General features: G+C 36.2%; 1 protein-coding gene across 6 annotated transcripts in view; it reads right to left on the bottom strand.

The window, feature by feature from the left end:
• The window catches only part of rpgrip1l (RPGRIP1 like), a 193,869-nt gene that overhangs the window by 97,146 nt on the left and 72,017 nt on the right, over positions 1-24,706 (bottom strand). For 5 of the 6 annotated variants that reach the window (XM_072279557.1, XM_072279561.1, XM_072279562.1 and 2 more), the window contains 6 exons: positions 20,255-20,394; positions 13,869-13,975; positions 13,551-13,601; positions 12,407-12,586; positions 5,556-5,673; positions 2,067-2,519 (listed from right to left, as the gene is read on the bottom strand). In XM_072279557.1, the coding sequence (XP_072135658.1) occupies positions 2,067-2,519; positions 5,556-5,673; positions 12,407-12,586; positions 13,551-13,601; positions 13,869-13,975; positions 20,255-20,394 (1,049 nt within the window). The remainder of the gene's footprint in view (positions 1-2,066; positions 2,520-5,555; positions 5,674-12,406; positions 12,587-13,550; positions 13,602-13,868; positions 13,976-20,254; positions 20,395-24,706) is intronic. The other variant, XM_072279560.1, reaches the window with a different exon arrangement.

Raw genomic sequence — 24,706 nt, 5'->3', positions numbered from 1 at the left:
AGCAGTTTCAAGAATATGCCTACTCCTAGTCAGTAGCTACCCATTCATCAGTTGGCAATGGATCTGTGAAATACAGTGGTGATCACTTATTCATCTTGATAATGAATTGCTCAATGGAGAAGCCAATCCACATCAATGTGGAAAAAGCAAACTGGCAAATTCTGCAACATCAGGTGACACTAATTGATTGAGGAATGAGTATGAAGCTCTCAGAGCTATCAAACATTTACAAAATAGAAATAAAGGAACAATGCAGAAAAATATTAGAAAAATGCTATCAATTTCTCAAATGGCAAAATATTAAAGTTAAAATGTATTTTGAGACAATGCCGATATTTAGAAGTGTAATTGTAACAGCACACTAACATGGAATAAGTTGACTTGAGCTTTAATTGGGAATTTTTTTTAAAAAAGGTAAGACATGTACATCTAGAGTGAAGTAAGAAATTATATTAATAATTGAAATTTAACTAGCAAGGCACATTGAAAAAGTCCTGTAAAGAGTTAATATTTGAGGATTTAAAAAAATGGTTCTGAAGCATTACTGTCATAAAGATTGCTTCCATCTGTTGTGACAGAATACGAAACATGTTTTCTGCATACAGTTATATTAAATCCATAATGTTCATTAGGTTCGTATAAAAATTCCCAAACACTTACTGATAAACAAGCTTTTTTAGTGCAACTTGAAGCAATCATAGAGAAATTTTGAACTACGCGTGCCAAAATTATAAAATGAAAAGGCTAACAACTGCTTATTATTTCCCAGTGGTTAAAACAAGGGCACAAAAACAAAAAAAAACACATGATCTATCTCCACATTCCTTTGGCAATGAGTTAGCTTTTCCTTTTATAATATGAACATTATTTTGTTGATGTAAAACATATTAATCTGTAATATATTTCAGCATGCCACTCAAATGGAAAGGGTAATTTTACTTAGTTTACAATGTTCAGTTTTTAATTAACTCACTATAGTATCTTAAGCTAATGCTAACAAAGTATTGTTAACATCACATTTGCATTAGTTGTCAAAAATTACTTTTGATCAAAAATAATTTTCATTTTGTAATGTTTTCTTATTCAGGCTTTGACCTGAGTTGTCAGATATGTTGACTGATAAACCATGAACAACACTAGTACATTGTCACATTGCATAAATTCACTGATCACAGTTGTAAAAGAAAACATACAACCAAGCAAATCTTTGCTGTAGAATATCAATCAGACACAGAAAAGATTCATAACATGCACATTTTTAACTGTTTTTAATTAAAATAATTGGAAATTGGTGTTTTTTTCCCTGCAAGAAAAAACAGCAAAACCCAAATTCTGCATGTCCACTTACACCAGAACATAGGAAGAAATACTGTTCATTATCAATTTGAAACATAAAGCCACTAAAAAGCAGATGTTCCTTGAAATTTTCCAGTACGCTATATTTTCTTTTATCCTAATAATTAGTTTATACCAATTCACTATAATGTATAAAATTCTTGCAGTTGTTAAATTGTAAACTAATTGCATGACAACTCGGTAAAAGAGTATTCCAGTCTGGAACTACCGTAACTTCTCAAGGCTGATTAATATTTTAAATGCTTCATCTACCCATGATTTGAAGGGCTCTGTCATTTTAGTTGATAAACCATTCTAAAATTTATTGAGTATAACATATCCACACAATTGATATCCATCATTTCTTTCAATTTCCCACTACGTGTTGTGAGTATAATGAGCAACAAAACGCGATTTCAGAGTGAATGATTTTAAAATTACCATGAGCTGTGACATCATATGAAAGCTAGCTCCATACTTCTCCGCTTAAAAACCTTGCAGGTACTTTAATGTAAACATTAACAATAAAGATGAAAGCTGCAGTGAGAGTGGAATTGTTCATTTATCACTTTACTTTCATTCAAATTAATATAATGACCGGTACTCTAATTAAGACAAAATACAATTAGCATGTATGATATAAAACATTTGGGAATGGCATATTAATTTCCATAATATGTGAAGGCTTGTGAAAGTATAAGGCAATCAGATTAACCATGCATTTTACTCACCAACTAAAAAAGCTGAGCCAAAAATTCTCCCATTCTTTTCAAGGATCTCATGCATTCGTAACTGGCATGCTGCAATTGTTTCATAGTCTGTGCCATATGCAAGCTGTACTTCTAGCTTTACTGTATTTTTCTGCAAATAATGTAGGAAGAAATTGTCCACTCGGACAACGTATTCAGATGTAAAATCAAACACTGGATTCATGCCATGTCTTACAGGAGTAGACTGGAGTTCAAAATCATAAAATGCATAGGTGCAGAAAGTAGCAGGTTCTTGCTCACCAAAAACCTTAATGGCTTCAGGAGAGAAGATTAATTTGCTGATGTGGATCTCAAATAGGTTTTCTCCACGTTCCAAATGGACAGTTACATCAAGTTCATCAGTTTCATCAACAGTTCCTATTTCTGGCTTGAATTTGAATTGCTTGGTGCCATAGGCTATGTCTTTGAGTTGGGCTGAAAAAGATGAAAACAGATGCAATTTTGCCCATATTTTCATTAAAGCATTAGAGCACAAGATTTTCTCTATGTGGCAAATGGATGGTATAGAATATACACACTATTGTTATCATATTTTTAACAAGTTCTTCAGCACAGAATATTGAAAAGAGCACTATAGATTCCTAGAATATGAGCTACTCAGCATACAAGGATTACAACTTGACATTTATTCTGGGATAAATCAGATGAAATATTGTATACCAAAGGCCTTTTTAACACACAGTGGGGACATCTTAATTAAAACTTTCATAAGGAAATTGCATACTGTTGATGGGTATCTGCTAATGAACCAGCTTTCGAAAAGGCGGTTAACCCACAGCACACCCAAAATACTGAAGCATGAAAAAAAAACACTGATTATTTGAGTAAAAGTAGAAATTTAAAAGGTTCAGTTAACCATAAATAATAAAATAAATATTATTAGCTCAACCACTTAAAGTTAACTTGGTGTTACAGAGGCAACAAGCATGATTTTCCATGTTGGTGGAAGATTTTATTTTATTTCTTGCAAAAATTTCATTAGGTTTATATGCCCATTTACAATATTAGTACAAATAGCAGAGAAAAGCACACCACATAGTCAGTTCCTAATTGTATGTAGAAATAAAGCATTTTTCTGTAGAAAAGAAAAACACATTACCAGACAACTAAAGTGGGGTTAGTGTTATTCACCTATGAGGCATGGTAAAAACTCAAATTCCTTATTTATATTACAGCCAGAGAATAACAAAAAAAATTGTTGAAAGTGACATGTATAGTTAGTTGTTCTTTCAAATGCCTTATATGATGGTGCTTGCTTTACAGTTATCTGTAACTATCCTTCCATGAATGTCACAGTGATACCTTCTTGCTTTCATCAATAATTTCTCTTGTAATCTATTTCCTTAAACAGTGAACCATACAGCACCACTTTATATTTTTACTTTAGAAGCCACGTAAAAAATGTGCAAGATTTTATAGCTAACCATAGAACACAGGTTATAACAGGTTGCCTCTTTTTCCATTCTGCTATAAATCAGAAATCAATTATCTTTATTAGCTCTGTTATTTTCAGTCTTGAATGTATCCTGCATTTTGGATTGCAGCAATTTACTTAGATTTTAAAAAAATTTTATGAAGCCTACGAACTGTGAAAGTCATATAAACATTGAATCTTTGAGAACATCTAAATCAGCCTAATGTGGTAGTTTAGTTTATATAATCTAAACTTGAAACTTTGCAGTTTCTTTGGTAATGGTATTACTGTGGTTTTCTTTTAATTCTCAGCTTATCATATCAATAAATAGAATGCTGTTATTGCTGTTTAATCCTTAAATCTCTCTTTTCTTTTATAAAACCTTCATTATTTTTACTTGTGAGAATTATGATCTTTGGCCAAGTATTTTTTCAATCCCTTGACAAATAAATTAGGATATTATGATACTTTGAGAACATTGATGCACACCTTAGAGTATAGTTCAGTAAAGTATGCTATACAATTTCAGTTCAAAGATTGGTCAAAGATGAACTCTGAAACACAGCCTTTATTTCAATGAAGGAGCAGTAGTCTTATTCTGTACAAAACCAACCTTGGATGTGGCTGCATAAGGTTTCCTTTTTCATTAGAGATATCCCTTCCTGATAGATTTATTTATTTATTTTATTTAGAAATTCAGCATGGTAATAGGCCCTTTTGGCCCATTGAGCCTGTGCTGCTCAATTATACTGATGTGACTAATTAACCTATACATCCAATATGTCTTTGGAATGTGGGAGGAAACTGGAGCGCCCTGAGGAAATCCACATGGTCATAAGAAGATATCCAAACTCCTCACAGACAGTGGTAGAGCTAAACCCAGGATGCTGGCATTGTAACAGCATTGCACTTATTTACCTTCACGGAGGCTTGGTGGACAGTTGAAATGCTAATATTGTAGCAGCTTGGATAGGAGTCGCTGCCCTAGTGCAAGTTCTTTTCATCTACAGCCTGTTAATAGTCTGGTCAGGTCACTAGTCTGAGTTCTACTGGTACCATGTAACCCAGTACTACCTGTCCCATGGTCGGGTGGTCGGCGACTAAACCGGTTCCCCCACCAGGCTTGCCTGGTGAGGAGGGTGGCTAGACATCCTGCAGGATGAAAAACAGGACCTGTTAAAGGGCGGATGAACCCTCTTGTAGGGTCATAGGCCATCTAGCAAACATGTGCCGTGAAGTGCGGGAAGGGCATCCCTTGCATCGAAGCTTGGTTTGGCCACCTACTGCAACAGAACTTCCCCCAGTCTTCTTGGATCCAGGAGGGGATGTCGACAGGGTGGGTCTGGACCTGTGAAACCCCCTACTCACCTAAAATCCATTCATGCACATGCTGTTCCTTTCTGAGGAGTGGGGTATCCTCACAAATCCCACTGACTGACTGAAAAGAACCATAATCATCCTATGGGATGGATAGCGAGAGAGAGAGAGAGAGAGACAGAGACAGAGAGAGAGAGAGAGAGAGAGAGACAGAGAGAGAGAGAGACAGAGAGAGAGAGAGACAGAGAGACAGAGACAGAGAGAGAGAGAGAGAGAGAGAGAGAGAGACAGAGAGACAGAGGAGACAGAGGAGACAGAGAGACAGAGAGACAGAGAGGCAGAGAGGCAGAGAGGCAGAGAGGCAGAGAGGCAGAGAGGCAGAGAGAGAGAGAGAGAGAGAGAGAGAGGGGGGGGGAGAGAGAGAGAGAGAGAGAGAATAGTCAAAGCCCTATGAAAAGACCATGGAACAAAGGGAGAAGATTGTTGCTCCACGTCTTCAACTTTGCTTTAACAATATTTTTAAAATGTACTATGATATGTTCTATTCAAAAGTAGCATCCTCACTGATTACAAATACTACAAGAACACTTTAGAAGGTATAATAAGAAATGAGAAGCAGTGGCATATACTGCACCACTTGCATGATGCTTTCACAATATTTATATCTGAAATGAAATAAGTTTTACAACAATTGTCTTTACAGGGTTGTTTCATCATACCTTCAAGTTTTCTGATTCGTTCAGCTCTAACATCAAGTAGCTGGGCATATTGTTCTAGTTTGATCTCATATTCTCGATTATTATCTTCCATTTTCTTGGTCACAGTGTTTACCTCATTCTAAAAGTGAGAGGACAAAAAGAAAAATAGATCATTAATTTTGATTCTAATTAAATTCGAGAAAACATAGTTACTTTTAATATTCAAAAGACTGAAAATCAAAATGTTATGGTGGTCGCTGAGACAATTATGTTTACTAACATAAATTACTTCTTAAACGGATAAACTAAATTCATCTTTAATACAGCTAATTCCTTTTGTGATTATCAATTTCTTTTTGAAGGCATTTAATTCAAGGATGTTTTTAAAATTTATTCAATGATCACCGATCATTAATTATTCAGAACCACTGATGGCGTTATTTGTGTATTTCTTCATAAACTTTATAAATTTTTGGCAGATAGTAGCACTTGACAGGCACAGTTGAAGATGAACAAAAATGTTTGCCCCTTTAGAAGAGGATTGTGTTCATAATTATTTTTCTTGAATATACTTATTGAATGGAATGCTGAAGAAAGTCTAAATGCAGAACCCAGAAACAATTTTGCTTCAAAGGCAATGTTACCTTGTGCATTGATCTGGTTGAAATACTTATATGCAAACCAATGTTTAATAGGACTACCTCGATTTTAATGCCTGCAGTAGAGCAGTGGCCCTATTACTGCTTAGTCTGAAAACCCATCATGGAAAGGAGCAAACATGCAAGGTTTTGCCCATGTATCTTTGCGATAACAGTGTAGATCATTTGGAACCCCTGTGTTTATATATCTTCCACTGCCGAATAATTTTGATTTGACTGCTAATTTGAACTAGATTTTGTGACGGGGTTTGTTCTGATTTAAAGTTCAAAACAAGAGTATTATGGTTGAGCTAATAAAATGTTCCACACTGTTTGCTAACAAAACAATAGTGTAAGATTCATAATGCAGTAAAATATGGATACTAGAGCTCAACCTAGAAAGGAACTGTCAGTTTACTTTTACTATATATACACATGCAAATTCCAGCAACTGGTAGATGTTTCCAATATATAGCTTGCTATATCTAATGCAAATATTGAGTTTAAGAGATTTAAAAAATCTGGTTAATCAAATTCAATACGATGGAAGTACCTTCAAATTTTGAGGTACTGTATTAATTAAGGAAGTTCAGAAGACAGGAACATAGACTGGCAAGAGTATTCATGAATTTATAAGTACCATGAGAAACAATAAATAATGCATTAATTTCTTCAGGCAGTGTTGCTTTAAGTCAGTTAGTTCACTTCAGGATGTTTAAAGTAAAATTATTTTGGGATTATGATGAAGATAACACATTCACAAACATTTGCTTAATTCAGAAGCAAACAAAAGAAAATTCTAAGGTCTGCTTCATACATGTTCATCTTTCAGTTTTATATCTCTACAGATGCACTGTACAGAGCATCCTGACATGCTGCATTACTCCATGGCAATGTTCCCTCTAATTTGTAATGACCAGTGTGCGCAAAAATCTTGTCTCTGCAATTTTTTTGCCCAGAGACAACAACATGTAAGCAGTGAATTTTATATATTGAGTTATTCATTTTAACAGCTAGCAAAACACTGTCAATCTCCTCTGGGTTTGCTCAATTTCACTCTCGATCATCTGCACTCTCACAAAACATACGTAGCAGGCCTGCTGCTGATAATGAAGGACTTTCTCGTTGGAGCTTCTGCACACCGTTAATAAGTGATTTGCTTGCTAACTGATGCTTTAAAAAGTCAAGTTTACAAATATCACTCCACTTCTTCCCACTTGCAAATTCTCCATCAAGTTTTGGATTGTGACAATACACACAGGTAACACCAGTTTCTGTATTTTACATAAATATTTCTTGTAGCTGCACGCTCCTGACCTCATGAGCTTTTAGTGTAGCAGTTTCTACAGTTTCATTAAGCAATTACACTTTAAATAACTTAGCAGTTCTTTAAGCTTCACACCCTTTGCTTCTTAGGAATTTGACATAGTGAACCAATAACTTCTTCAATAAAAACAGTACAAATAAGCCAGTTCTAAAATCTGCAGACAAATCATCGCAAATTCCACATTGTCAACACCATCCGCTTCAGAAACTGGAAAAGGAAATGGAATTGTTTATGATCGTGAAATATACTTAACGTACCAACGAGGTAGAGAGTGATAATGTTTTGTGCACAGTTTAAATTCCCACGTGCGCTAGTAGCAAAAGATGTGTCTGTGCGCACACCTTAGAAAGATCATTGCTGCATGGTACAAAACTGCAGTGCAACAGACAGGAAGGCTCTACAATGAGTAGTCAAAACTTCCCAATACATCACTAGCACCAGCCTACCCACCATCAAGGACATATATACAGAAATGTGTCAAAAAAAATGTCAACAATACCATGAAGGATCCCACCCATCCTGTTCATGGACTGTTTGTTCCACTCTCATTCAGGAGACAACGTAGCATCTATGCCAGGACCACGACACCGAAAAACAGTTACTTTCCCCAAGGAATAAAGCTGCTTAACACCTCCACCCACTAACCAATCTTACACACATCCTCACCACCACTACTTTAGCATTTCCTGTCAGAGTTACCTTACGTACAGATACTCCTGGACCTAGTGTAACTTTATGTACATACAATCAATTTGTGTATATAAGCTAACTTAAATATATATAGCATGTTCTTTATGATTGTGTTCTTTATCTTATTGTGTGCTTATGTGCTGCACTGGATCTGGAGTAACAAATTTTTTTCACTTTCCGTTACACTTGCGTACTGGAAATGACATTAAAGAGTCTTGAATACTGTAATGCTACAATTCCATAGAACTAGTGGCTTGAAAATAATAATTATTGATTAGTCTAGTCACCAGTTAAATTGACTGTCTTACAAAAATTAAAGTATGTTTCTAATTCCTACATAATGTATATTTACCTATTCATTAAAAAGTGATGAAAAACAGTAGATTATTTGGTGCCACTGTTTATATAAATAAACATTATTTATATTCTGTAAGAACCTTTCTACATTATCTATAATTAACTATTTTCAAAGTAATGGCAGAATTCAGTTACTATATATTATATATGATACTTAATATACTGAATCTGATGGGTTTTTATAAAAAGAAAATAGAATCCAAAAGTAAATTACACTTTATCGAAAGAATGGCGATGAACTTGAAATGGTTTTCATTCCCTTTCACTGGGCTTAAAGATGAAGTTAACTGTGGAAGTAAAATGATACTATAAACATGCCTGGTGTTGAATAAGTATGTCTATTTAATCTTTACAAAAGCCCTGGAATGAAAAGAAAACTAATAGTTTCTTTTATTACAAAAAAAATCATATAATTAAATTACTTTATTTTCCTGCTACATAGCAATTTTAGATAGTGTCATCTAATAACAAGAAAGCAAGCTTTTATTATCACAGCAACTGTTGTTACTCATATTTTAGTGTTCCTCTTATTGAGAAATATAACTATACTTTATCTTAATTGCTTTCTTTAAAATATATCCTGAATAAGAATAGCAATTTTGGTTTACTTAAAGATTCAATTCTTTGTAAAAACTGAGCTGCATTAGGAATTACACAAAAGCTAACATTGATTCTCTGCATCTTGAACTGATAAGGAGTAGTCCAATCTACTTTCCATTAATTTGTAAATGTATCAAATTGGCAACATATTGAAAATATTCAAATTGCCACTTTTAGAGTGTAATTACTTCCACATTCTCCACAATACGTGGCAGTCACACTTTTACAGCTTTTCTTCAGTCCACCGTTTATTGTATTTGTCACTGAAAAAGATAGATTGACTTGACAGAAAATAGACGGCTTTGTAGCTTACTCTGGCATCCTTTTTCAGAAGACTGGAATTCAGAGTGAATAAAATTGAATTTTATTTACTTATTGTCTTCAGCATTATGATATTTGAATAAATTCATGTGAAAAAATTCTATTTCTAAGAATCAAAAAACATGACTCAAATCAAATCCATACAAATCATTTAACATGTCTGCATTCTGGAGATTGATATGTGAGAATTTCTAAAATTCTACAATTTCTAAAGGTATGTGAAAATTTCTAGGTCTGTGAGAATTCTCCAATCAATTCATTCAGAAACAAAGGTACACCTCATATGATGACAACTGAGACAGATTTTCACTTGAAAGTACCTGAAAATAGTAGAACTTAGGAAATTTGAACAAAAGAATTTTTCCCTAATCTTTGGCATCACATTTCTTGTACCCAGGTCTAAGATTGGTTATTGAAATTCATGACCTAATAAATCAGAAACTTAAACTGTGTTTGAAAACAGGTAGGGAAAAATGCTGTGCCATTTTCTGGTCCAAAGGTACACTGGATGGTTGGTCTCCAATATAGGCATATAAAGCTGGCAAGGAGGAGATCAGCTTGCCTTCTCAGAAGAATGCCTCTTGAAAGGTCCACGGGTATTTTTTTTAAATGTCCTATAATTCTTTCAGCTGATTTTTAAGTTTTCATGAACTTTTATGCTAATTGCTGTTATGTGGTTCATGCTTCGATCTTTCAAAGACAACTATAAAAGATTAGCAGCAATCAGTAAAGCTATGGGATTAAGATAATCAGGAAAGTAAAAGCCTGCGAAATCGCAGGGAAGGTGATACGTTGATGTTCAAGGGTGGTTTGACAGTACAGAGGACAACAGAATACCTGCCTTTATTGCCTAGGCATAGAATATATGATCAAAGAAGTTAAGCCAGAACTATATAAAACACAAGCTAGATGTCAACGTGATTAACATAATCATTTCCGGCCCTCACACTATAGGAAGGATGGTATGGCATAGAGTCGTACTGAAAAGATTCATGAGTATTTCACAACCTATAGCTGGAGATTTTTATGAGCAGAAATGTGGTAAAATGGTATACGTTTTTATTGAAGCTAAGGAGTGATGATGAATATAATTGAGATAGGAAATTATGAGAGACCTGTACAAGATTAACAGGAAGGATTTTAAATTCCTTGCTAGTGAGTTCAAGAAGTAGGGGACTAAGATCTACAGAATTTAACAGAAAATGCTGGAAAAATCAGTAGGAAAGCTGATATCAGTGAAAAAGCAAAACAGTTAATGTTTCAGATCAATGACTTTTCATCTCCCTTTAGCTACCGTCAGCTATGTTAAGTATTTTTAGCATTTTCTAACTTTATTTCAAACTCCAAGCACCTTAAGGAATTTGATCTAGTTTGTATATAGGGTAATTGGTGGAAAAAATAGCATGAAGTTTAAAAGTTTCATCACACAAAGTATGATGGAGACTTGGAACACACTGAAAAGTGCTGACCTTTACATTAATGGGTTATGATTGGACTAAAAAGGTGGATATATTTAAATTTGTGATACAGACAGATTTCAATAGAATGTAAAACAAATTAGAAACAATTTACAGCCACCTGTTCCTTTCGAAAACATGAGCAATTTTATCAGGTTCTGTTGTTCTGCATGCTCACAAAATATCCAATATTACTATATTCAATTGCAGTAATTATTTAGTTCTGAAATTAGGTATTCACAATAAGTCTCTGAATATGCATTTAAAACATGGTACATCCAACCAAAGAAAATTTATAACTATATAGCATGTCTAATATAGAATGTATCTGAATGCACATGGAAAAGAAAAGGACAATAAGGTGATAATACAAAGGATGAATGACTTAAAACATTGTAAATAAAGAAGGTTGCAAAAGAAAACAGATATTCATTACTTTTCACAACTTAAGATCTCCAATATCTACATTCTAAGCCTACCCACCATCAAGGATATATATACAGAAAGGTGCTGGAAGAAATCCAGTAACATCATTAACACGCACCCTGCTCATTGACTGTTTGTTCCTCTCCCACCAGGTAGGAGGCTACATATCATCCACCAGACTCAAAACAGTTACTTTCTCCAAGCAGTACGGCTAATCAACTCCTCCACCTACGAACCCACTCCTCACACCCCTATTTTATCATTTTCTGTCATTCACCTTCTGTACAGACATTCCTGTGCCTAGTGTCACTTTATGGACATACAATCAAACTATGTACATAAGCTATCTTACGTATTTATATTTATTGTGTTTTTTTATTATTGTGTTCTTTATCTTTTGTTGGTTTTTAGTGCTACATTGGATCAAGAGTAAGAAATAATTTTGTTCTCCTTTACACTGGTATATAGAAAATATCATTAAATAATCTTGAATACTCGAATCCTTAAATCGTGAATACTCGAACACCATTTTGCTGCACTACCTCAATTTTGCTTGATTTTGTTATAATTCAGAAAGTTAACCATGTCTGCTTTGAATGAACTCAATGACTAAGCTTTACAGCACTACAGAAAAGAGAATTTATTACCTTCTGAGTTAAAAATAATATTTTTTACTCTGAGGCTGTAAACCTCAGTTCTAGCTATCTCAGAGATGGAAAACATCTATCCAGCAAAGAATTTTATAAATTTCTAAACTTGAAAGAATACAGGCCTACTCTGCTTAATGTCTCCTTATAATGAACTCTGCAACCCAGGAACTAGTGTATGGAAATTTGGCTGCATTTCATCTAGCGTTAGCATGCATGCCTTTGCTTAGTTAAGGAGAGAAATGTTATATATTGTACTGCACGTATGGTTTACAATATTATAGTTACTGAATAATGAACAGAGACCTATACTTTCACTATTGAGAAATAATATTATTACTTTTATATTGTGCGAACCCTAATCAACTTAGTTCTGTATGACATTACACGTTTAATATAAAAAAATTACCTGATAATCTTTATTAATCTTGTATTGCATAAATAGCAAGTTTCTTGTCTTTTCCAGTTCCTGAACAGTCTCTGCATGTGTTGCCTGAAGCTCTTGTATGGACAGCTCTAGATCCTTATTAATCTTGTCCTCCACTTTCTCCAGAAATTCAAGATTTCCATTTTCCTGATGCTTGCGAACCTATAATAAAGATTGAAACATAAATTTGAGTAAAAATGCACAATCATAATCAACAACATTTTTTCTGACTAAGTGAAAACATTGAACAAAACTAAAATGTAGAAGATGCTGAAATTGTGAAACAAACAGAACTGTTGAGTCAGCATATCCAGAGGAGAGAAAATGGCTGTAACAGTGCAATGTGAAGATGTTGAATAAGATCTGGAACAATGTTAGAGATTTAGTACGTTTGTAGATTCAAACAAAATGAAGGAAGTGCAGAACAAAATCAGAGAATAAGCAGGGAGTCAAGCCAACCTGAATGACTGAAGAGATAATTAGCATAATGGTGTCAAAGTGGAAGAAGTTAATAAACAAAAAAAAATGAAGGCAGAAAGGAATAGTTAAATCAGAACTAGTAGCTGAAAACTGAGAGCAATTGTTATAATCTGAGATTGCTGAACTCATTTGGACTGACTGTAAAGCATTTAACCAAAAGGTTGAGGTGTTGTTCCTCGAGCTAATATGAAATTTTGGTGAAATTCCAACTGAGACAGCTGCATGTTTTTACTGTTCATGGTCAAATAACATACACTTTGTTTTAAGATTTACCCCTGTAGTTTTATTTATTATTAGCTTATAATTAGTTCAGATTCCAAAAAAAGACTGTAATGTCCAAGTTCTAAAAAACAACTCTCTACAATATGAATAAAATATAAATCCATGCAGAACTTCTGAATATAGCCTAATTAAACTTTATTGTGTCAATTAAACATTAACAAAATCCAAATAAACTCTATATTGCTCTTCTCTAGCATTCTCCCCTGCTCTTTCTGAGATTAGGGCTACAATGGCTATTTGAAGACCACCGATGAATTAGCATCTTGAAATGCTAGTCATTGCAATCAGGGCATATGAGGGTCAGATTGTTATTAGACCACAGAGCAGACATGAATTGAAAGAGGGATCAACTTCTTTACAGTACCTTTATAAGCATCAGTGCTTCACTGAGTTCAGCCACATCAATATCACTCTCCTGAAATTAAAACAGTCAATAAAAGGGCTTATTAAATGGAAATGAATAATACAGGGATAACTGAAAATGACATAGTAGATTCTCACCAAGTATGACATTTGGGTTGAATATCATGAATAAATAAACTGTCACATTTTTACATTCTCTTTTCCGAGGCTTTATGATGCATAAAGCTAGTATGCTTATGGCATGCATAAAACATTTCAAGCATTCCACTGTCACATCCTTACAGATATAAATTGAGTTCAGGTAAGAAAGCAATCTTACTTTGGTGAAGAATTTCATGCGATCTTTTAGTTCATCCAACTGTTGCTTGTGTTCTAGGTAGTGCAACTGCAGTTCTTTGTTCTCCTGGGAGAGTTGTTCATTTTGTGCTGACATTCATTGACGAATAAAAGAAAATGATACAAAGGTAAGGCTGGACAATAATGTGTTAAAATAAACTGTAATACTGACAGTATGGAAAAGAGCTCAAATGCTGACTGTAATTCCTTTTACAATACTTTTAAAATTTCTTCCCTGAACCACATGTAACAAAATGATAAACCCACTCCCTCGAAGTATATCTGTGATATTTGTGGATATGTGTTACAAGTAATGGTGGTGGCGGGGGGGGGGGGGGGGGGGGGGAAATATTGCCCTCCCAATATCTTTACAGCATTTATTCAAGTTTTTAGGTAAGCAAATGAAATTTTATCAGACACTAAATAAAAATGGTTATTTTAAAGGGTAATCATTCACCACCATAAATTTTAAACAGGCTGTACACCTGGTCATATATGTTTCTTTGAAAAACTGGAAAATGGTATTATGGTGATATTGGTTTACTGTCCTCATAAAATGACTCCAAAATTACAAAACACTGTTGTATCATACAAGGAACTTGAGTTTACATGCAAATGATATTGGAATACCGCTCTTTATATTTTCTCCAATTTTCAACTTAAGGACCAATCAGGCAGATTGTACAAAGAAAAACCAATCTGAAACTGCCTACTTTGCACTAAAGGTCTGATTATTCTATCCTACTTCCAACATTCAGTTCCAGTAAAATTAGTTACAGCCAATTGTTCCCAAAAAAACATGTTTGACACCTTATCAAACGTTTAAAATAAAAATCAAAAATTTGTTCTGTTCTAGTCTAAGTGGTCTGATTCAACTCATTAGGAGTCAGCCAGAACAGATATAGGAGGAAACTTAACTCTGTAATATCTGTTTACTCAGCTAAAGTGAGCAAACAGGACACAATTTTGGACTGTGCAAAGGTTACCCGAAAAATATCTGGCCTCAGATTAAATCAGGACATTTTATAGGCATACTTGCTGGCTAACGAAAATTGCATTTGGCTTCTTACATACAGTATGCACATAAACATTAAATAAATCAATAGGTTATAGAAATAATAAACCATGCTTCATCTATAGAAAATTGTACATGAACATACAATGTTGACACCACCATCTCACGAGTACAGAGTAGTCAAGATTGAATGCTCCTCCTGTCAGATATGGGAATTCAGGATACCTGATAGTTTCCCTGATAACTACATCTGCGGGAAGTGCACCCAACTTCAGCTACTGACCGACTTGGTCAAAGAGTTAGATGTACTCAGGATCATCCAGGAGGCTGAAGATGTTATAGATGAAACTCTTGCTGAGGTGGTCACACCCAGAGTACAGGTTTCAGACAGTAAATGGGTGACCAACAGAAGTAAGGGGAGAAAGCAGTCAGTGCAGGGTTCTCCTGTGACCATTCCACTCAGCAACAAGTATACCTCTTTGGATACTGCTGAGGGGGGAGGATGACCCATCAGGAGCAGCAGCCAGGCTAGTGATACTATGGCCTGCTCTGAGGATCAGCAGGGAAGGGTAAAGTCAGGCAGTTTGGTAGTGATAGAGGACTTGATAGTTAGGGGATGTACAGGAGATTCTGTGGCCACAAAAGAGACATCAGGATAGTGTGTTGCCTCCTGGGTCCTAGAAGTTTCCAAAGAGGTAGCCAGTGAAGGATATTCTCAAGGGAGAGGGCAAACAAGCAGAAGTTGTGGTGCATACTGACACCAAAGACATAGGCATAAAATGAGAAGGGTCCTACACACTGAGTATAGGGAGTTATGAAAGAGGCTGACAAGAAAGTAGTAATCTCCAGATTACTCATGGTGCCATGGGCTAGTGCAGAGAGGAATGGGGTGATAACATAGATAAAGCAGTGGCTGAGGAGATGGTGCAGGGTTTCAAGTTCTTGGATCTTTAGAACTTTTTCTGGGGATCGGGTTGGACCTGAACAGGAGGAGAACCAATATCCTGTCAGAAGCTTTGCTCATGCTACTCAGGAGTGTTTAAACTACTTTTGCAGGGGGCTGAGAACTGGAGCACGAGGTCAGTAAGGTGAAGGATCGGACAGAAAGGTAGATGCTAGGGAAAGTATTGAAAAACAAAATCAAAATAACAGGTATGATGGGATGGATAGTTTGAAGTGTGTGTATTTTAATGCTAGGAGTATTATGGGTAAGGGTGATGAACTTAGAGCATGGGTCAGTACATGGAACTACAATGCTGTGCTCATTACAGAGACTTGGTTGAGAGAGGGGCAGGAAAGGGCGATTAACATACCAGGTTTTTGAAGTTCTAGAATATCTATCTTCCTGTCTGATCCTTCACTTACTGACCTGGTGCTCCAGTTCCCAGCCCCTTGCAAAACTAGGTAAAAGTGGGTAGTTGCACTACTAATCAGGGACAATATCATAGCTGCACTTGGGTGAGACATATTGGAGGGTGCAAACGCCAAGTCCACTTGGGTGGAACACAAGAATAGGAACAATGTAATCACACTGATGGGATTGTATTACAGACATCCCCCCCAATAGCCACTGGGACATTGAGAAACAGGTATGTAAACCGAATACGGAAATGTGTAAAAATAATAGGGTTGTTGTCCAAGGGAAATTCAACTTCCCTAATATAAACTGCAACCTTCATTGCAAGGGGCAAAATTTGTTAAGTGTATGTAGGAGGGTTTCTTAAATAATATGTAGATAGTCCAATGAGAGGAGGGGCTGTACTGGACCTGGTGTTGGGGAATGAGTCTGGCCAGGTGACTGACCTCTCAGTGGGTGAGCAGTTAGGGAACAGTGAGCACAACTCCTTAACCTTCAAGATAGCTATAGATGAGGATAGATATGGTTTTTGCGGGAGTGTCTTAAATTGGAGTAGGACAAATTACAAGGTAAACCAAATGCAAGACCCTTAACAGTGTTGCTGAGCAGAAAGATCCTTGAAAATGGCTATACAGGTCAATTAGCTGGTTAAGGCGGCTTATGGAATGCTTGCTTTAATAAATTGAAGTATTGAGTTCAAAAGTCAGGAGGTTATGTTGCAACTTTATAAAACTCTGGTTAGGCCACATTTGAAGTATTGCATATATTTCCGGTTGCTCCACTATAGGAAAGATGTTGAGGCTTTGGAGAGGGTACCTCAAGTTTACCAGGGTGCTGCCTAGATTAGAGGGCATGAGCTATCATGAGAAACTTGAGCCAAGCAAACTTGCATTGTTTTTTCTGGAGCGGCGGAGGCTGAAGGGAAATCTAACAGAGATTTATAAGATTATGAAAGGCATAGATAGAGTAGACAGGATGTATACTTTTCCCAGGATAGAAATGTCTAATTCTATCCTGGCTGAAGGTGAGAAAGGGCAAATTGAAAGGAGATTTGAGGGGTAAGTTTTTTCCTCAGATAGTGTTGGATGCCTGGAATGTGCTGGCTGGTATGGGGGTAGTGGCAAATACATTAGATACATTATAGGCTTTTAAGGCACATGATATGAGGAAGATGAAGGGATATGGACATTATGTAGGTTTTAGGGTTTAAAAAAAAATTACTTTTTAGCTGGTTCAGCACAACATTGTGGGCTGAAGGACCTGTTCCTGTGCTGTACTGTTCTATGTTCGATATAATTTTTAGGACTATTAAATGTGTTCATAAATCATAGAACATAAACTTATACAATGTAAAATAGTTATATTTGTAATTGAAAAGCAAAATTATTCTAGATGCTGCAAAACTGAAATTAAAACAGAAAATACTTAACAGATCAAGCAGAATGCATGCAAAGAGAAATGCAGTTAACTTTGCAAGTCAATGACCTTTCATATATATTATACCTATGATTATTTATTATGCTCAAATAATCAAACTTTTGATCTCTGTATTCAAAGCTAAAAAAACTGCAGATATTTTGTTCATAAAACTATCATTGCTAACTTGTTCAATATTTGTGAAGTCTGCATTTTAGCTTTGTATCTACTTCCTTAACAGACTTTTTTTATTTAAAGAATAATATATCATAATTATTCTGCAGAGACATATACAATTTAAAACATGATACAACTTCAGGGTATTACTTTGCTGACAGTGCAATTCTTGAAAGATCTAACATCTTACAGATGCTCATTTCTTAAACCACTTTAGGTCCTTCTATTAAGACTTAATTGTGCCAGAACTGTGGAATTCTGTATTGCAATAGCCATTCTAAAAAAAACACATCTAGCTGTTTGATACATTTTACACCCTAACAAGGAACCTATAAATTCTTCTGTCTTTAAAAATGTAAGGTAATTCATCGCTGCATGTGGGGCACGATATTCAGTTGCCTGGGAGACTTGGGATCATGTACATATTAGAATAGGCTGTACAAATATGCACAAAGCCACTTCCACCAAATCTTCTGCCATTGAAGAAAATGGAGTTCATCGTGGAAGTCTTTGAGGGAATATGCATGCTATGGGAAAATAAGCAAGTGAGAACATTAATGTCTGGAGAAAGGAGAGTTTTATCATGGGGCAAATGTGGGGAAGTGGACTGGTTCAATCATGAGTAGCGCAAAGGAGGGACAGGTCTGGAGAGATGATCAGGATGTGGAATAAAATGAAAAGAAATAACTGTAAATTTCACAATACAAGTTTGATTGTGGGCTTGGTAGTCAGTTTAGACTCAATGAATAATTCTAAATATAAAATGCAATAATTGCACAATTATGACACAAAGCAGCTGTGGATTTTTTTATTAATTTGCACTTTATGAAGTAACTTTGGAATTGGGTGCCTTAGTTGTTCTGCTACCAGCGAGACAAAATAACCACAGATATGAATTCAAATCCAAAATAACAATAAAGGAAATTACACTGGCATCCAGAGCTCAGATAACAACAATCTGACTTCTAGTCCAACTTATAAGTAACTGCTGGTGATGCTATGGAATCTGATACTTTGGCATCCATGGTTGACTACTTGAGTGTTGATAGAGTTGGCTTACAGCAATTAAAAGGATGGCCTTCAAATCCTAAGAAGAGGTTAAAGGAGAAAGTGTAAGCAACGATGCCTATCGAGGAGTAGGATTACAATTCTTGAGTTCTTCACCAGCAAAATATCACAGAAGGCTGCCTGGCTACCCTGCAAGTGATTTAAATCCTGACAACTCAATGCCTTTCTACCATCTACAAAACACAAGTCAGGAGTGTGATGGAATATTCTTTACTTATTTTGAAAAGTATAGTTCTGACAACATTCAATGTGCTTAATACTATTTAGCACAAATCAGCCTACCTGATTTACATTCCATCCACCACAACATTCAGATTCTATCCACCAGTATTCTGTACCGAAACATAGTCCACCTATCAAACACACTGTAGTTACCTATCTATGCTACTTTGGTAGCACCTCCTAAACACACGGCTTTCATCACCAAGGATAAGTGTGGCAGCAACATGGGCACATCTGCACTCTACAAGTTACACACTATCATGATATTTTTTACTTACCGAAGATCTAAATTCTGGAACTCCCTACCTAATACACCACCACCACCAGGACTGCAGTACCTTAGGGAAATCGTGTATCACTACCAACTCACAGGCAGTTTAGGATGACCAGCAATAACTGTCCTTGGAAAAGAATCAACAGTTAACGTTTCGGGTTGAGACCCTTTATCAGTCATTGAATTGAATTGACTTTATTTCTTACATCCTTCGCATACATGAGGGGTAAAAACCTTTACGTTACATCTCCGTCTAAATGTGCAATGTGCAATCATTGTAATTTATAATAATTTATAATAAATAGAACAGCCAATGTAATATAGAGTACACTCAAATCAGCATGAGTTCATCAGTCTGATGGCCTGGTGGAAGAAGCTGTGCCGGAGCCTGTTGGTCCTGGCTTTTACGCTGTGGTACCATTTCTGATGAAGGGTCGGCCCGAAACTTTGCCTGTTTACTCTTTTCCATAGATGCTGCCTGGCCTGCTGGGTTCCTCCAGCATTCAGTGGGTGTTGCTTTGGACTTCCAGTACCTGTAGATTTTCTCGTGTTTGAAAAGCTATCCTTGACAATAATACCCTTTTCCCTTACATGAAGTAAAACAAGTTCTAATAAATTAACTCCTGTAATAATTGTGAAAATGTGTTCAATTAATGGACAGTATACAATGAACCAATCGTGCACACCCACCTACATTGTTTTTTTTCAATGCAGTAACTGAAATTATTTACAATAACAAACAGATGTAAGCAAAAATAACAGTGGAAATTAATCGTCCCTGTGGTATGAATTCGTGAATGCACATTCTACAAATTTCATTTATTTCATATACAAAAATACCTCTTTCTAGTTTTATTTTGTCTAAGATATCATTTTTGTCAGCCAGGTCGGATTTTAGTGCGGTCTCAAGCTGTGCAATCTGTATTTTCAGCTGCTGCTCCTTCAACTTCCACTGTTGTTCGTTGGTCATGTCAAAAGCACTGTAACCAAACATGTGGCATGTGAAAAACTATTGGATGTAATCCTCCACAGAGAATAATAATTAAAACTAAAAAGCCTTAGTGGCACAGAGACTGCTGTCATCATGTCTCAGGAATTAAGCAAACATATGCTGGTCTGCTGCTGTTGAAACCAAGGCGCCTTGCTCGGGCTGTGGTTAAATCACATGAAAGGGTTTGTGGGATGAGCAAAGGCACTGGCCTTAATTTAGAGATCTATAGCCAGAAAAAATTGGCATCATTTAGATTTGAGGAACAAGGAAAGGAATTCAATGATATACTCCCAGCTGAATACATAGATCCAATTTATCCAGCAACAGGGGCCATACAAAATCATACAAGCCCATATATTCCCCCAATATAAATAGCATGAACTATCTACCTGATCGGTACTTAGGAGCTTCTTGGGGAAGCAGCACTAAAAAGCAGCTGCTGGCTGAAAGGAAGTTAAACCACAAAGCACTAATGTTTTCGATGCCTGAGATATTGCGGCCCATAGAATGATTATTGTGCATGTAAAATATGCCCATTTGTTTTATTAAAAAAGACGGCAAAACCAAAAAAAATTGTTCAATATAGGTTGTTTTATAGTATGCACTTAAAGAAAAAATACTTCGTAGATGAATAAAATTGAATGATACAACTGATCACAAGTATCAAGCTATATATATATTTAAGAAAAACATGAATAATTGGGAATGATTAATGAGAAACAGAACTAAAGGTAATATAAACTTCCCCTCTCTTGCAATGGTGATATTCACTGATAAAGAGAATAGGTATAATGTTGTTCAAAGGAGATGGAAACCAACTGAGAAAGTTGATCAATTAAATTCTACTTTGGGATGTAAGATTCCCTTGCAGGAAAAACAGGAAGATCAAATTTAGAAGAGCATGTGGATGCAACACTAAGTTCCATAAAAATGTCAATATCTAAAAGCAACATTTCCAAACGTAATTGATTTCATTTATATTTACACTAACGGAGAACTGTATTAAATTCAAGACACTATTCTTTGTTAAGAACTATTCCAGATGATAAGCTCCAACATTAGTGAAATGTTAATCCAAAGACAATTACATTATCATTCTTCAATCTATCATGTTCGGAATATTGTGGATTTCTTGTGCTTTGTAGCTACAGCTGTCCAATGAATTTTGATTAGAAATGAGACATTTGAGTATTTTTCTTCAAGAACCAAAACATTGCTAAACATTATATGTAATGCAAGCAATCTTTCTTTAGTGCACAGGGAGAAGAAAACACAATTATATTTCTCTGGGGATAAGTACGGTACAAATGTTTATGGCATATTTTGCCAACTGACAACTACCTGTGATTCAAACAATAAATTGTACAAATACATTTTTACAAAATGTCATTTTTTTGCTTTGATTCTGTAACCAACTAGAACTGTTTGAGAAAGTTACATAGCTAAACTAAAACCTATAAAAAGGATTCAACTGCACAAATTAGTAATCTACAGTATGTGTAATATCAAATAAGTAAGAATATTGGATTCTTAGAAAAATAAATAAAACTGCATTAAAATATGTAGAATGTTTATTGGATAAATCTTGCTTAATTCCATTGTTATCAATGTTTAATAGAGGCTTCTTGTTTGTTTAAATGCTCATATTATGGTTAACCTTCTCCTATTCATTTACCCCCTAATTTTAATTTGAATGTGTTTAATGTCAGATTTTGCCCTTTTGAATCTAGAGCACAAAATCTCAGAGGGAACTACTTGTCGCTACCAATCCCTGAGACCATTCCTGCTGTTGGTAATTATAGAAGTATGGAAGAAAAGAAAAGATCACAACCCAGAAAGTTATCATCTTCATTGCTGGAAGAGGGACAGGGGAAGAATGGATGAGAATTAATACAAAGTTTGGAGATGGGAACTAGGAACAGACTATTCAGCCTACTGAGTTTATCGGCCAATTTTATTAAATGTATCTGAAATGCACTATTTACCTATTTCTTCTTTATATCCCTTGATACCCCTCCATATCAAAATCTTACTGAAATTTGCTTTTAATTTTTCAATTGCTTCATCATTCAAAGTCTTTTGGGCAGATTTCCAGTATCGTTTGTGTTACAAAAAAAAAACTGATTTCAATCCTAAATAATTTACCTCTAATTTAAAGATTAGATCCTCTTTTTTATTTCCCCTTCAGAGAATACAGATTATATCTGCAGCTATTCCATTGCATTTTCTGTCATTTTAACCACCTTAATTAGATCTGCTCTCTGACATATTAATTTTGACGGAATACAAAGCAGGTTTATTTTACCAGCCCAGATAATTTAGTCCTTTAACTCTGATATAATTCTGGTAAATTGCACTGCATGAGCTTCAAGGACAATCTACTTGCTTGGCATGTGTTCCACTTGCAAGTCTAATGCAAATTTCCTGTTAATTATCAAAATAGTTGTGTAATATTCCTTTACATACATTGCCAAATACACTGCATCAGTCCATTACACTCCATATGTGGGATAATTATGTTTTCCTTATGCAACTTCAGCCTAGGATATTACAAGGTTCAGACCAATTACTTATCTTCACATACCATTCACCACAATACCAACTCCTTCAACCCAAGCCACTTTATCCCTGAAGTCAATGGACACAACTGTCACCACCATTCCTCACTATGCCCTCACTCACATAGGTCCCAGCTATGTTTGCCTGTTTGTCGGCTACATGGAAAAGTCTATGTTCCAAGCCTACACTGGTGACTGTCCTGCACTTTTCCTACGCTATATCAACGACTGCACTGGTGCTGCTTCCTGCATCCATGCTGAACTCATTGACTTCATCCACTTTGCCTTCAACTTCCACCTTGCCCTCAAACTTACCTGGTCCATTTCCAACACCTTCCTCCCCTTTTTCGATCTCATTATTTCCGGAGACAGCTTATCCACTGATGTCTATTATAAACTCACGGACTCTCACAGCTACCTGGATTATATCTCTTCCCACCATTACTTGTAAAAACACCATCCACTTCTCTCAGATCTTCCGCCTCCCCCGCATCTGTTCTCAGGGTGAGGCTTTTCATTCTAGAATGAAGGATACGTCCTCCTTTTTCAAAGTGAAGAGGTTTCCCTTCCTCCACCATCAATGCTGTCCTCAACCGCATCTCTTCCATTTCAAACTCTACCAGAGATAGAGTTCCTCTGGTCTTCACCTATCACCCCACCAGCCTCCGCGTCCAGCACATATTTCCCCAAAACTTCCGCCATCTCCAATGGGATCCCACCACCAAGTACATCTTTCACCACCCCCACTTGCTGGTTTCCACAGGGATCGCTCTCTAGTCGGTTCCCTTGTCCATTTGTCCCTCCCCACTGATCTTCCTCCTGGCACTTATCCTTGCAAGCGGAACAAGTGCTACACCTGCCCCTATACATCCTCCCTCACTACCATTCAGGGCCCTAAACAGTCCTTCCAGATGAGGTGACACTTCACCTGCAAGTCTGTTGGGGTCATATACAGTGTCTGGTGCTCCTGGTGTGGCCTTCTGTATATCGCTGAGACCTGATGTAGATTGGGAGACTGCTTTGCCAAGCACCTACGCTCTGTCCGCCTGAAAAAGCGGGATCCCGCAGTGGCCACCCATTTTTATTCCACTTCCCATTCTGATATGTCTGTCCATGGCCTCCTCCACTGTCGTGATGAGGCCACATTCAGGTCAGAGGAACAACTCCTTATATTACTTTTGGATAGCCTCCAACCTGATGACATGAACATCAGTTTCTCAACTTTCAGTAATGTCCCCCACCCCTTCACCTTTTCCCAGCCCCTTTTCCCTCTCTCACCTAATCTCCTTGCCTGCCTATCACCTCCCTCTTTGACCAATTTACTTCCCAGCTCTTTACTTCATCCCTTCCTTCAGGTTTCACCTATCACCTTGTGTTTTTCTCTCTCCCCTACCCCCACCTCTTATATCTACTCCTCAGCTTTTTTTCTCCAGTCCTGCTGAAGGGTTTTGGCCTAAAATGTTGGCTGTACTCTTTTCTTAGATGCTGCTTAACCTGTTAAGTTCCTCCAGTATTTTGTTTGCATTGCTTAGATTCCCAGCTTCTGCAGATTTTCTCGTCTGTGATTCCACTATTGCTTTTGGTTCCAACTTCTTAGAAACATAGAAAACATACAGCACAATACAGGCCCTTTGGCCCACAAAGCTGTGTCGAAAATGTCCCTACCTTTGATCATCACTGTTCCTGATTCACCAATGATCTGACTATATAAATTTCCTGCATGCTCCATCATGTATTCCCATT

This window comes from Mobula birostris, chromosome 15, assembly GCF_030028105.1.
Source record: "Mobula birostris isolate sMobBir1 chromosome 15, sMobBir1.hap1, whole genome shotgun sequence".
NCBI classification, from domain to species: domain Eukaryota; kingdom Metazoa; phylum Chordata; class Chondrichthyes; order Myliobatiformes; family Myliobatidae; genus Mobula; species Mobula birostris.
Note: the sequence above shows the minus strand (reverse complement) of the source record. Positions and strands in the feature narration are given on the sequence as shown.